The sequence below is a fragment of the Paralichthys olivaceus genome, chromosome 4 (genome assembly GCF_024713975.1).
Source record: "Paralichthys olivaceus isolate ysfri-2021 chromosome 4, ASM2471397v2, whole genome shotgun sequence".
Classification (NCBI taxonomy): domain Eukaryota; kingdom Metazoa; phylum Chordata; class Actinopteri; order Pleuronectiformes; family Paralichthyidae; genus Paralichthys; species Paralichthys olivaceus.
This window is the reverse complement of record NC_091096.1, coordinates 4,389,370-4,405,047: the sequence shown is the minus strand read 5'-3', so window position 1 is coordinate 4,405,047 and position 15,678 is coordinate 4,389,370. Positions and strand designations below refer to the sequence as shown.

At 43.2% G+C, this 15,678-nt stretch overlaps 1 protein-coding gene across 1 annotated transcript in view; it reads right to left on the bottom strand.

Annotated features, from left to right (window-relative positions):
- rtn4r (reticulon 4 receptor) overlaps positions 1–3,242 on the bottom strand; it is a 39,622-nt gene extending 36,380 nt beyond the window's left edge. Inside the window, exon 1 of the mRNA XM_020099023.2 lies at positions 2,700–3,242. Coding sequence (XP_019954582.1) covers positions 2,700–2,721 — 22 coding nt within the window. The 5' untranslated portion in view covers positions 2,722–3,242. The remainder of the gene's footprint in view (positions 1–2,699) is intronic.
- Between the last annotated feature and the right edge of the window lie 12,436 nt (positions 3,243–15,678).

Sequence of the window (15,678 nt, the reverse complement as noted above, 5' to 3'; positions counted from 1 at the left end):
TCCTTGGAGCGGCGAAGGTAATGAGGCTTATTAGTCTTCACAGTTGAAAGGTCTTGCTCGTACATCCTCGATTGTTAAAGACTTTAAATGAATGAGACCACAGAGACTGGGAGCGTCTTGAAATTCTGGCTGAAAACTAGAAATCTCTTTGCCTGGTGGAGTAATCAGTGAGTATTGATCAGGAATGTTCCCAGCTACAGATATGATAATAATTTTTAACAAGAGGAATGCAGAAATTATACACGTTTCCCTTGAATACCTCAAGAGAAGAGTTGTGCTTCATCCCTGACTTTAGCCAATTAAGATGGAACGAACCTCAACTGGAGCTCACAAGAATGAAAACAAGATTCCTCAGGGAATTTCAGGAGCTGCTCATTCTTTTTTCTCTGCATTCTGGAGCTTCCATGCAGTTTCAGTGCTGGCGTGGTTAAAAGACACTGAGCGGAGGACGCATGGTGGAGAGTCAGATGCATGGCAGGCATGAAAAGTTGCATAACCTTCACACTCCTGAATTTTACATGCATTCTATCTTCCTTTCTTAAGGTTTCCCGTCACGGCCTCTTCTTTCCCCAGACCTCCCGGTAAAAACACTCTGAGAAACACCGCAGGCACGTTATCCCTCACATACAAACACACAGATGGATCTATTTCACTGTGCCGTTGAAATCAGCTTTTGTTCTAACTTCATTGCATGCCAACTTTTCCTTCATGGCTTTACATGTTCTAGACAATTATCTCACGTCCTCAGATAGTGCATCTTGTGCCCTATTTTTTTTTTAAAATGGGGCAGCGTTCTTTGGCAAAAACAATAACAAAGTTAACTAATTGACGAAAAAGAAACCCGCCCTCATTATGTAGTGGTTTAAAACCTCTGAAGAGAAAGCTTTCAGTTCCACCATAATGGTTTTATCCATTCATTTGGGCTTTATTGGCTTTGCTTGGCAGCAGAAGGGGAGCAACAGCACCCCAGAGCAACAGCTTTCCCACAGAGGCATTTGATCATATGCTGACTGGCTGAAAAACAGTGTAAATTAAAGTCCCACCTCTCTCTGACACTTTAAACACAAGACACGACAGGTCATATTTTCACCCGCCAAATCAGGAGCCTGAGAGATGGATACCAATTATAATTGCAACAAGAAAAAAAAAAAAAGGAATCAGACATACTGTAGGTGTAAGTCAGGGGCTCGGTGTTAAATCACACCAGCAGTTGGATGATGAAAACCTTCCTGTAGGGTCTGTGAGACCCAGAGCCTTTCTGTGCCAATGGAGGGGTGTGCACTTGAATTTGCATCACCCCCTGACATATCAAAGAGAATGCACAAGTGGATGTGCCTCTTTGCATTTCACAACGAGGAAAATCAAAGTTACTCGGCAGGCTCGTAATCTGGAGCTGTTTCACCATAATCCCACAGTTTTAGCCAAGTAATGAACAAGGAAGAGAGAGTGTGCACATCCTGTTGCATAAGGACTGCGTGTGTGTGTGTTTGTGTGTGTATGCATTCTGTTAGCTCTTTGGGACCTTTTCCAGTGTAGGCACTGACCTTGTCTGGAGCAGTAGACCTCATAGGGACTAATGAGGCAAAGCGTCATTTGTGAGATGCTGGTTAAGGGGTCACGGGTTGGGTTGGGATTGGGCTGTCCACTGGAAGACATTGTCCTAACAAGGATAGCTGCATGTGTGTGTTATGAGGCAGTGTGTGCAGGGGTGGGGCAGGGTGGAGATGAATGTTTTCCATCAACTCGTGATGGAACAATTTGGATGTTGCGCAAATGCACTTATCTCATCACGGTGCATGCTTTTCCAACAACACACGCCACATATCAGTGTTCCTCTCTCCGCACTGCATTAGACACAGTAACACATCCAGGCCTGCAGGAACACACACGCACTGACACACCAGGTGCTTCTTCCTCCCCAGCCCTCATATGCGCACAAAGCCTAAAGGCACACTGCTGCCAAGAAATGAAGTTCTTTAGCCATTTCCGGCGGGGGCTGAAGCCGAGCCTGCGATTATTAGAGAAGCAGGTCCGGTTGGTGGAAGCTGTAAACACCCGGCTTCCTCTCACGCACCCTGAGTGGGACGATGCCACAAACAACCACAATTATGAGCCAAGAAGCTGGTTGGTTATTTCTGAGCCGCCAGGCGCACCATCTGCAGACTTCTTCAAAAGCTCAGCCTGCAGCTTCCAGAGGGGCAGGAGCGGATACCCCGGGTTAAGTTGCTATATCACGCACAGCATATTGACCACCACTGTCGCGCACGGGCACGCGCATGGCACAAGAGGAGGGAGGAGGGAGGAGGAGGAGGAATAAAGGGGCGCGCACAAAATCTGCCCTGAATTATGACTCAATTAAGAGCCACTGAGTCAAGGTCGTTTACAGCCGCAACATCTATAACCTGCATCGACTGTGCTTGTTAGTCCGCAGCAGAAATACAATGTTCACTTGTTACTGTGCAGATTAGGTGTTTTTTTTTTTATTGCGCACATTCTCAGTGATGCACCAGATCAACCAAACCCTGGAGGAGCCAGGAGAGTAACTCCAATTAGGACGTGTGATTTATCTTCTCCTGCCCGATGTGGGTTTTTTTTTTTTTATCAGTGCGCATTAACCCAGCAGATTTATACTGTCTGCTTCAAACTTTACAAAAAAAAGGTGTCTAATGTCTAATTGTCTAATGTGCAGCCGTACTCACCATCAATAATAACGGTCTTCATGATTTAGATGCGGGTGAAAATCCAGAAGCTGTAAAATCCAAGGCGAGTGAATCCCAGCGTGCGCAGAGACAGAAAGGGTATCCGACGTTTATTGCAATTGTGTGGGTGATTGCAAATCCAGTGCACGGTGGGAGACGGACAGGATAAAGCACCCCGGCACCCTTCAAACTTTACCCGAAGGTCTGCCCGAGTGGGGAGACGCGTCTCCGGCTGCACCCGAGCTCAGTCATTTGGGCGAGGGATTCAGAAAACAGGATAGTCAGCAATAAACATCCAAATTGGGATCGCACCAGTCGACACCTCCCCAAAAAAATACAGGACGCGCGAACAGCTCCCGGAGAAGAAGAGCTGGAAGTGTGAAGAGGGGGGAAGAAGTGGAGAATCAGCGCAGACGCACAATTTGATCCATCTTTTTCAAATCGCAGCAGCAAATCCAGTCCGATCACTTGCCTTGTTGTATATTTCCCAAGTACACAGAGAAAAGTGTGCGGTGGATGCGCACTGGTGCGCGTTAGTGTGCGTTTACCACAGGGAGGTGGGAAAGGGAGGGCGGGGCAGCGAGGTGAGAGAGGGAGATAGAGAGGGAGAGACAGAGAGAGAGAGAGAGAGAGAAGATGAATGTTTTATGTTTTCTGTATCACGCTGCAAAAAATATTTCTTTTAACTCTCAGAAGTGGAATTTGAAATCATGCCAGTCAAAGCAGATGTGATTGATTTATTTCACCGGCCTGGGTTCAGGTACCTGCCGTAGTTTCCACACGATCCCTGACGCGGATGAACACAGATATCTTGGAAGATGCGCAGTTTTTACATAACTGATGGACTTTCGGGATCCAGAGGGACGGAGGGCAGAGACCGGGGGATTCATGCACTCGGACATTTCTTGCAGCGCAGGGGGCTGCACTCCTATGAATGTTTTATGTGCACGGGGAGGTGGGTTGATGGTGGTGGTGGTGATGGTGGGTGGGTAGGAAGGTGACGTGAGGCGAATCTATTTGGATCGGACACGGCCAGGCACGCACATGCATACCCCCCCCCCCCCCCCCCCCCCCCTCCAAATAAAATAACAAAATAAAAGACAGGCGAGCAGCCAGGCCTGGGGGGGGGGGGGGGGGGGGGGTCCACGCTTCCTCCCGGGGAATGGACGATTTGGCTGCAACGATGTGCGAGGAGGAGTTGTTCAAAACCGACAAAGAGAAAACAAACAACACACACACACACTCACAGACACGCACACACTCACACTCACACTCACACCTCTGCTTCATTATTGAACAGATATAATAACCCGGGACTGTTCGTACAAGGCTGTCATGGGATTCATCTCTTTACATTTATTTTTATTTCCTCACTATAATTTATTGGGATTATCTTAAAATAACTTTGTGAACTCTGTGTTCTCCAACACATTCATTTTAAACGCATTCGACATGTCAATAGTTTCTGATCAGACCACTGAGCAGTGAGAACACACTGTGTGGGTGACGTGGCATCGAACCCACCGCAGATGTGCTGGTTCTGCTGAAGCTGGCCGGGTTCACAGCAGCGTGGCTTTATCTTTAGGTACCACACGCCCCCTACCGGTGAACACGGAGGCCTTCCACCAACATGGAGAGAGACACCTCATGTAGAAGACGATTCCCTGCTCCTCCTGAGAGAAAAGAAGAAACCCCACTATGTGTTTCTGTTCTACATAAATTATTGAATCCACAGTGGAGACTATGTTATGTATATATATTTATTACATCTCCTATAAGGGAACTCGGTATATTTCCATCTGCTGGCCTGCACCTCCATAATGAAATGTGGGAGAGTTTCCAAATCACCCAGTAAATCTTTCACTATAGGAATAGAAGCAGCTTTCTCTGTGTGTATTACGAGGCCCACTGGCACAGGATCAAATGCTTGCATTAATTACATTACATTACATACACTGACGACAGAAGGGAACAAAAAGACAAGAGATTATCACAGGGAGCAAGTGAATGTTTTATTCCACAGCCAGGTGGGTGGTGTAGCTGAGTGTGACGGAGGTATGTGCAGCAGGCTAATCCCGAGCTTACAACTACCACCGGTACAGAATCACATAATCAGAATATGTCAGTGAGCCACTCGGCTTTTATATGAGCACAGTGGAGACCGGCGGGGCCAGATGGCCGGTGTGGAAGCACGGTCCAAGGCCGCCGCGGCAACCCGCCGAGAGCGAGGTCACCCCGGGAGAAGAGGAAATGCTGTCACCTTTCGCAGTGTCTTTCATGTTTTATCTGACTGTATCACACATGTGTTGATCTTGCAGTGGCTCTGTGTGGTGTTTGGACATGTGTGTCCTGGACTGTACTAGAAATGGGCAATTAACATTAGACTTGTGTCACATTCTGGTCCTTTGAAAAGACAAATGACAAAGATGAGCAGTTATCAGCTCTATTAACGAGGGTGGACGGCAACAGACAGCATATACGTGTACATTTATGTTTCTTCCTCTTATATTTAATCTACGGAAAATGTCATAGAGAATTGCAGACTAAAGAAAATGTAAAGTGCAGTAACCCAGTCCTGCAGAGAAAGTCTCGTCTTAAAACAGACAAGGACATTAGTCTCATGTGAAAATAATCTTGTTTAAGTGACATAATCACACAAAAAAAACATCCCCACTGTAGAACCCACTCTAAATTTATCCGCTGCTAGAAAAGGACTAATTTGGCTCAGTGGTTCGGACGTCTTCTTGTGCCAGGGAATGAAGGGTGTTCAGTAACTGATTACTACCTCCCCCAGCTCATTATACAACATGCCTACTCACTCCTGAGTCCTCCGCTCCTTCCATTATTGTATATCACAATGATATGCGCCAGCGAGTGAAAAGGACACAGGTAAATTGTCATGGGAGCTTTAAGGCTGGCGGCCTCGCACAACGAGCAACTGTAAATTAACCAAGGGCAGATCATTGCTATGCGAATGGGGGGGGGTGCAAGAAATGAGGAGATTGGGGATCTTTAATTCATGACAGTAATGAAATGAGTCAAGCTGTTGAGTCTCAAAGGCATCGGATCTCTGGGCTGAGGCTCTACTATTCTTTTCATCCCAAGACGAGACGAGAACGAGGGCACATGACGGAAGTTATGTCCCACCACCACAGGAGCTGCAGCAGGACCAGTGTTAATCACAGAATCTGCATGAACGCTATACTGATGAATGTAACGAGGGGGGGGGGGGGGGTTCACGTTATGTAACACACGTGTTTAAAGGTCAGTGAGGTTCCTTTGGGAAAGTCGTCTGTGAGTCCAACACGTCAGGAATGAACCTGGAATCCCACATAGCCAGATTTGGCCCAGACTGTCACACATCTCATTCCTGGATGTTCTTTGGTGGTCCGCTCCTGTTCGCCGTATATGGGCCACGTTTGATACCTAACAAGTGGCAACTGCAGGCTCTCATCCATTCCGCCACAATTGCTGCATCATTGCCTTAAGTGGCCCACATCTGTGTGCTATCTGTGGTATCAATTTGTCCTCCTGAGCTGGCCCTCATCTTTCCCAACGTGCTCCCAAATTTGTAATGAATGGTGTTAAAGGTGCAAATTACTGAGCCGGAATAGCACATGTGTCATATGGACAATATGCTACCAAGCAGCATGGGGTGGCTGGGATAAACATAATTAGATAAATAAATAAATTGTGTAATGAAAAGGGAGAGAAAATGTGAATCCCCCTCAGAGTGGATCCCTGCTGGCTGAGCTCCACGTGCGTTTGTGAAATATGACACGTTAAACCAGTTCAGAGCAATAATGTTGTGTTTTTTACACTAATCGCTGGAATAAGAGTCAGTTTATTGGTTTTGTTATTGCAAAAAGAAAGTGGTGAATTGTTCCTATAGGTCACATTAAACACACACACACAAAAACAAAATGCATCATGAAATCCTAAAGCAACAAAAGAAAACACACTGATTGAAAAGGTTTGTGAGGAGGGAGCTCTTGTGATCTGTTTTCCTTTGGTCCTGCAAAAATATGCAATTTCCATCACTTTTCTTGTCTTCCTCTCATTTTGTCCTTATTAGAACCTAATTGCAGGAAAATAGTCGAGTGATTATCGTTTTGTTTTGGCACAAACTGGCCTGTTATATCAGATGAAGGTGACCAGAATGATAAAAGAGATCTCCGCACTCTTAGATCTGTGCGATGTTTTCGCTCAGTGAACAGTGAAAGCATTGCACAGATCTAAGTGGGTGGTGATCCCTTATCATTTCTCGTGCATTATCTGATGAAGGAGACACGTTTTTATTTAGACTATGCATCAACATTTCTTGATATCATTTTGTTTTTGCAAAAAAGTGAAAAAAATGTCCAGTATGTTGTTTCATATAATCCTGGAGAGTTTTCATTTTCTTTTATAACTTATAATAAAAATATCAAACCCCCATAGACCAACCGCAGGTAAACAGGTATATAATTACAAATAATAAAACATAATCATTTCTGCAGGTGTCCGGTGAAACATGTAGTTAGTTTAATGGTGTCTTTATTGGCAATCATCATTCAAAGGTCCAGTGTGTAAGATTTAGGTGAAAGAAATGTAATTCTTAACCAGAGAAAAGGCCCCTTATATTTAAATACTTTATATTTACATTGAGGGGACCCTCTCTACAGAGGCCGCCATGTTTTTTACATTATTCCAGACCGGACAAACTAAACACCTTTTGAGTTTTTATGACAAATGGAGGCTTCTACAGGTTAATTTTCATGTTTGGGAGGAGAGGGTGAGGTGAGGGGTATTCAGCTGCAACATGCAATTTCAACACTAGATATCACAAAATTCTGCACACTGTACCTTTAAATGGTCAAAATGGAAAAAAACAAACAATGTAAATTAAAGAGACGACCAGAACACAAAGGTTAACACAGCAATATTTGTAATCTCCAGCCTGATGTAAATACTGTGGTTATATAAATATCCAGTAGACATATGAAATAGAGGAGACAAGTGTGTACATACGTATTTACAGATATATACACTACCAGCTGCTCTCTGCGCTCAGCAGCTGTCTCAACCACTTAAAAAGCCATATGCAATGCAACATGTGAGTACATAACATTTTTCCATTACTATCCATCCATGCAGATAAAGCATGCATTCATTGTAAAGGGTCCTGAGACACACATATACCAGCATGCATGAATAACTAATGTGAAAATGAGTTTTCGATATACAGTAGGTCTAGGTGCTGGAGACCTTCAGCTTTGTTACTACTACTACTACTACTCCCTAATTATGTCTTTGTATATCATTTTGCAGCGTTGTGTAAAATAAACTTGAACATGGTTAATTTTCCGATCGTCGCGCTGATGAGGCAGCTTTGAATCCAAATCGCCCCCGAGGAGCAGAATCCCGTCAGAGAGATGCATTCCCTCACAAGAGCCACAACTCTCTGCGCCATTCTATTCTTCCTTTATTTTATTTATTTATCAAGGCTATATTTCTTTTCTTCTTTTGTTTGCTGTCCCTTTTCTTTTCCAAAAAAACTTGCAGGACAAAGGAGGCTCTGCTCGCCTCGCCCAGCTCTTGCTCGTTAGGCCTGGGAGTCAGATATTAATTCTGGCCCGGGTGAAAACCCTGTTGCCATTAAGATCTGGTGACAGCTCATTTTCCTTGCTGGTCTGCAGAAGACAATAGCTGTGATGGAATTGTCCCCCCAGCCCCCACCCCACCCCCCCAGTCTGTAACCTCATTAACTCATTGCAATAAAGACAATGTAGAGTTGTTTGCATTAAGATGTAATTATGCTGATTCACTCAGTCTTCCCTCTCTGTCCATTTGCTATTTTAATTAGATTCTCTTCTTTCCTGAACGCTGACAACGTGGACTTGATTTTGACTCATGAATACAGCTCCTGCATATCCATCACTTCCTGTATGGATATGAGCGCCGTGTGTGAGAGGAGAGGAAAAGCAGAGGGGGGAAAAAAGGAAGGTTGATGGTGATGGAGCTCCACATGCAAACACGCCATACGTCTTCACTAGACATGTATTACCTGGCTTGACAAGGGTACATTCCCTCAGACTGTCGGGGGGTCATAGAGGACATAGTCTATGTGGAAATTTACTCTGCAACTTTATGTGCTTGACCTGACCTTGATTTTCTTTTCTCTCCTCTTTTCTTTTCAAGTGAGAGGTATAAAGGGAGAACATGAGAGAGACACACAGAGGAAGAGAGACGCTTGAATGAACACAGGCTTTGTGCATCCGTCTCATGTGCATTTGGTTTGGTCGTATTTACTGCACGACCCTCGTGTGGTAAAATTATAATTTTCAAAAACATTGCAGTTCATGAACATGTGACCAGATTATTTTAGGGAAATTATCTCACCCTGACCTTATATGACAAATCATGACCCAGAGCAAAAATATAGTGATATTATCCCAGGGTTGTTTTTCTGTCTACCACCAATAAAATAAATATCCACACAGATTTAATCACATCTCTAAATCCCACACATCTGATAAACAGTCTTTTGAATCCAATTGAAAATATGACATAGTTATATCTTAAGAGAGTAAGTATGTGAAGTTATTTTAAATTTCAACTCATATAGTTCATGACTAAAATGTCACTCTCTAAACCACATACATCATTTAATCACATAAATCACATCTGCACCAAACTGATCATCCCCTGGAAAAACAGGGGGGAAAAAAAATCTATATTATTCAAGTGATAAAAACATATTCCTGGATCCGCCCCTTTGTGTGCAGCAGAATTGAATGGTTTCTTTCTTGGCCCATGAGCCATCCAACCACCAAATCCTGTAGAAATGCATTCATTATATTCTCCATAATCCTGCCAACAATCAAACTGTCATGGGTGAAAACACAGCCTCCTCACTGGGAATAAAGTTTCTGTCTCTATCGCGGCTTTAACATAATAATAATAATAATAATAAGTACTAAATAAGAACTATTTGTGTTCCTGAATTAAACTTTTTGGAATTCATCCAAACCTGTTGCTGTGTATACCCACACCTTCACATTTTTATTAGATTAAAAACAGCAGCTCCCAGAGGATGCATTATTCTTTACAGCCCACGTGAAAGCGCTGAGAGGTCGGAGCAACACTCTCGTAATTTTGCAATCCTTACTTGCTTTGCCCTCGGGCAAAATATATTGTATTTTTCTGGAGGTTTTTCCAGGGGAGGGAAGGCCATTTGGGTCATTAAGACACCAGAGTTTGTTCCCTCGGGAGCATGAACGTGCTCGGTAAGTTGCATGACAAGATATTGGATGTGTAATTGAATTGAAGACTAATGGTGTAACCTGAATGCGAGCTGCATGATAAACTGAGTTCTTACTACTTATTGAATGTGTTCACAGTAGAAAAGGGACAAAATGAAGAATACTCAGAAAACCTGTACACAGTCTATTGATGATGGGTTGTTTTTTTTCAATCTGTTGTTTGTGCAGTATGCTCCCACAATGCATTGCACAAAAGAAACGGGAGAGCTGCTCAGAACTGGGAAAACCTTTTAATAAATATGTGTTGTGGTGAGACGTCTCCAGCAAATCAGAGGAACTAAAACATAAAAGTAGGCTACGGAATCTAACGGTATCTTCTTTTTTTACAAAATATTTGCTAAAAGAGTGTACTATGATTATTAGTATGTACTATAAACTGTATTATTAATACATAGAATGAATCTGGGACAAGCCATACGAGTCAACAGCCATTCTAGCAGCTCTTTGAAGCTGTGATTAGCTGCAGCAGTGGGTACAGTATGCTATCATGCTAACAAGCTGATGTTTCACTAAAATAATGTTTAACGTGTTAATCATCTTGGTTTAGCATTTGCTAACTAGCTCTTAACACTAAAGTTTGGCTGAGAAAGGTGGAATGCAGAACGTTACATGGTCAGGATTGCATCGGATGAATTTAAAGTGCATGATGTGCAGAAAAGTCAGGGATCGTCAAATGTCGTGATGTTCAGACTGCTGCTCGCATGAGACTTGAAATGTTGATGTAGTGACGACCCTTGAAAGAACATCCCAGAGTGTCCAAACCAGAGCTGCCTTGATGTATAGGTCTTGACCGACTGAGACATATATGTAGTAATCAACCCTAAGTCCCGTCTTTAAGTTGAGGACGGACACGGGGCCAGTGCCACATTCCTGACTCTTCTATTTCGCACACATCTCTGTCTGCCTCCATCTGAGCACTTTGTCACTCAATGGCTCCTTTTTAAATTTGACGTTATTTATTCATAAAGGACAAAGATTTATTGTTTTTTTATTTAGGAGTATGGGTCACCCCCTTGTCTTCTATGTGGACTACTTTGCAGTAATGTGTAAGAGCCATACCTCAGGACAAATTGTCCTAACTTGCCCTGAACAAAGTAACTACTCAGAACAATGGGGTCTTACATAAAGAGGCCATATTGGGCTCGTGCTGAATCCAGGTCGATGCAGGTCGAAGCGCCATCTGAGACACCGCTCTCTCGGTTCCTTATTTCTTAAGTCCCTCTCATTCCAGATTATTTAGGAGTGTAATACCATCGCTGCAGTAGATAAAGCCGATTACACACCGTCTCTAAATGGAATTAGGTAATTTGCCTCACTTCATTCAGTGTAATCTCCACCACCAACCTCACTTCAACTGCAGCCTCACTTGACTTGATCTGTTTCTCCCTTTGTCAACCTGAAACCCGACAGTTTGGGGAAATACTACGTGCGTTAGTAACTTACATCTTTAAAGAAGTCACTATAAATGCTAAATGTTTAAAACACAACCATTGCCTGAGCTCCTCCCATCGAATTATTCAGGGTAAACTAAGCTTTGCCAGCAGATTCCAGGCTGTTTTGGGGGCTTCTGTTGTTCACAAGCTGAGTGAAGGCAGATCTCATTGTAGTTTTAAATCAGATTGGATTATGGGCTTAGTCTATTTTTTCCCATTGTATTATTCTCGTGAAAAGCATCATAAGGAGTGAAATGATGCAATGCTTGTTTTCAGATTAGTTGTATTGTCATGATAATTATCATCCAAAGTCATTTCTTTACAGGGGATTTTACAGGATATGCCACAAAGTTATTTCAGAGCTGCATCACTTGTTTATCTTTCAATCCTCTGGAGTTCAATATTAAAATTCAAATGCAAACCCTGGCCGTAGTGACTGAGTTTATGATCTGAAATCATATAATGAGATCTTCGTACTCCCTCGATATATAGATGCTATCATACTGCAGCATCAATAATGTGTGGGACACAAAGCGACAGACCAAGATTGATACAGTCTGATGACACAGCCATGTTCAAATTTAAACGTGGTCTGCTGTTAAATCTTTCAGAACGAACATGGTTTCCTGTAAGATATTGTGATTGTGTGAACGTATTATCAATCTTACATACAATCTAAATCTTTTTCCTCTAAGCTTACAAAAGACGATAAGACGCCGGCATCAAGATTGCAGCCCCATGGCCACTAAAAGAATGACCCTCGCACAACGATTAACAACGGAAAAGAACGTGATATCTTTCTCAGATTGTCAGTAATCTGCCACAGTCCTGCTTGCACAACTATTCATTTTCTTTGGAAATATCCGCTGCCTGCCAAAAAAAACCTCTAAAGCTCGCTTTGTGGAAAACATAAATATGCATATTTTTCCTAGAAGACACAGTGTAAATATTCCGAATCCATTTCACAGGTACTCTGCCCAAACAAATCGCAAACAAGGCAGTCCATTTGATTCAGAGAACTTGCCGTTGTAAAAGGGGCTTCGAACTGGCCCTGAGCAGGAAGAGGAAAGAGGATGCTGCGTCGCCCTGAGCCTGGCAGAGTGCATCTGCTTACTCTGCCTATGAAATTGATGGAAAATCACAAGGGGCTTAGCCAAAGGATTCTCTACTTAGATATCCAAGAAACAGCATGATAGTAAATCCACAGTCTTTTTTTTTAAATTTCAGTTCAAAGTAGGAGCTTACTAATGTTGGTGACTTTACTTTGCATTTCACAACAGGCGGCGTTAATGTCTTTCCCAGTGAAGCTTCTATCTTCAAACTCATATAGCTATGATATTAAAAACTGAGAGGCTGTGGTCCACAGGCTCAGCTCAGCTGCAGAGCCTTCCTGTTGTGAATGTATAGGATGGATGTCACCTCATGCATCATTGGTTGTTTTGAGGTTGCTGATCAGTAATTACTTGAGAAAATAAAGGTTCTAATTCATATCTCAGCCATTTAGACTGACATGTAACAATTATTTGGGAATTACAACAGGGAAGGATCGTACCGTCAAACGTGGCACTGTCACACACATCTGCTGTCTGCTTTGCTCACCTGATGTTCTTTTGCATGCCGGTCCCTTCCCTGAATACGTGGCCAAGATGGAGTGTCCATCGTTGTACACTCAACACGCAGGTACTAAGAGGGGATGTGCATACTGCCATATACTTAACAGTGTGAACACACTCTAAAGAGCAAGTGTGGGTATAGAAGTATGCAAATGATCTCTGACGTTCCTTTAAATGCAGCAGCTGATGCTTCAGTATTCATGTTTGAAAACATCAAAAGCACTAGAGCCATGAAGTTCAATCATTCTCTTCAGAATTGCAAGATTCTCACCTCTTGGTTTAGCTGTTTGATCGAGCGCCTCATTTCTCTCAAAAACAAAGTGTCCATGTATTTGGGACGTTGAACGGTTCCCCAGTTTGCGAGATGAATAAATCCTGTAGTTCTCCATTGTTTGTTCATGGACCTGCTTGACCAGCCAAACTTAATTGTTTGAGGCCGACAGAAAAGTTTGTTTAGCTTTGTGTTTCCCTGTTAGCCATTCAGTCGACTCCCTCCTGAGTCAGGTCTGGCTGTGGTGCAGGTCGTACTGGTCTGTCTGATCCTCGGTTGCAGCTCAAAAGCAGAATCAGCAAAGTCATATTTTATGAGAAACCCGAGGTCCCCATCTGCCTCCATTTAATAACTGCCAGCTGGCTGGCTGGTGCTACATGTCATTGGCTCGCTGGTTGGAGATCAGTGCAGGCGGTTTTTCTCATGATCATGATGGTGATTTGATTAGTGCGAAGCCAGAATCCAACAGCCCTCACACGGTTTTATTTTTAGTGATGAATTGACCACAGCTCAGTCAAGCTTGGCCTCAATATGATTGGCTGGAAGTTGTTATTTTTCCTCTTTAGGAGAAGCCAAGCAAAGATGGCCTCCTGTGACCGGTGGTTGGATTTGACAGACCCAGACAGAGCCGAGGACATAAACTACACATTCTAATGCCCCGTGCATACAGTCACAGCGGGGCACTGCTTCGCTCGCTACACCACCGTAAAGAGAAGAATATGATAATGGATTGTTGAAATGACAAAACAGCTGCAGGAGTCATACATTATCTTTTCTTTATCAGAATATCTTCATTATGAGGCCAGGCTACATCGAGAGAAATCGTCACAGAACGATTCTTACCTTGTCCCTCGGCCTCAGGCTAATGGCTATCTCCGCAAAAGGTCAGCACTAGCCCTATAGGCTCATAAAGACAGGCCAATTAACGCGCCCACACTCGGAAACCTGCATTATTTATTCAAGATTTCTCCTCAGGACGAGAAAGGGAATGAGGGCAGAGGCAGGGAGGATGTAGGAAGAGATGAGGGAGATCAATGGAAATGTGGAGTTTAATTACCGTCAGCAGGCCATCTTCACAGGACTAAATCCTTGGCAGAGGCGGGTGGAAACCAGCAACACCCGGAGCGAGCAAGAGCAATTGTGTTTCTGACAAGTTTCACTATTCACAGTGGTGTTGTGTTTAACAGAACTTAGATCAGGGCGAGAGCAGTCCTACTTGACAAGGCCGACACGCTTTATGATGAATAATGAAAGAAGTGTTTTCATCAAAAAGCCCTTAATTAGCTTAAAGGAGAAAAGCATTTGAAAACCTCCCTTCTTGTCAGGATGTAATTGAACGTTCTCTGTAGATAACTTTCCAGTCATGATGCACTTACAGCATCGCTAAACCCAAATGTGTTCGCCTGGCTCAAGGATAAACACTTAGTTTCACACCAAGTGAAGGAAATGTGATTAAGTCGCTATATCTACACATCAAGCGATAAACATCATTAGATGGAAACCGCCCCATCTAATTTGTTGTGATGTGCCTGTGATGTCATGATTGGATGTGCTCCTCTAAATGAGAGAGAGGGAGAGAGAGGCAATTCCAGCCGGTTCGGAAAAACACTTTGATTAATTATGCTATGCTGTTGACTGCAATTAAGCTGTGAACGGGTTATTTCAGCCGTGATTCACACCAGCTTAACAAAAGAAATATACGACTTAAATGTGCCCACACTTACACGGACAGAACATCGAGGATTTTGTGGAAAGCACCAAAACAGATTCACATAACTACTCCAGGTCGTGGTGGTATACGCTGGTGTGTTTTGGTACATTTTCAATGTTATAGGGGAGGTCCTGTAATTGCATACATCTTTTATGGTGTTCAGTTTATATTCATATAAGCAATTCTATGCAAAATGGCTTCTCACGCCACCTTAGAAAACATGGAGGAAGCCAATTTCCATGTTGTTACGGCTAGTCAGCAGCAGTCTTTGCTTTGTGATCTATGTGCATTAAGTCAAAGAAGAAAGTATGTTAGCACACGCTAAGATGAACACAGGTGGACTACAGGACGTCGAGAACATTGTTAATGTCTGCACGCAGGACGTCACAGGAGATAACACTCATTGTGAATCACGTGTGTGATTGCATTTAATTTGTGCAAGTCAACAGAGAATTACCTCCTCCATTATGTTTTCACCTCTTTGTTTGGATTACGCAAAAACTGCAGAACTGATTTCCACACAACCATTATGTTACGTTGAATTTACAAACCGTACTTTAAATATGCCACATTTATAGTACGGTTTGTAAATTCAGGCTATACCGTACTACCGATACAGCCAACCCCCTCCCATTGGCTGTCTCGTC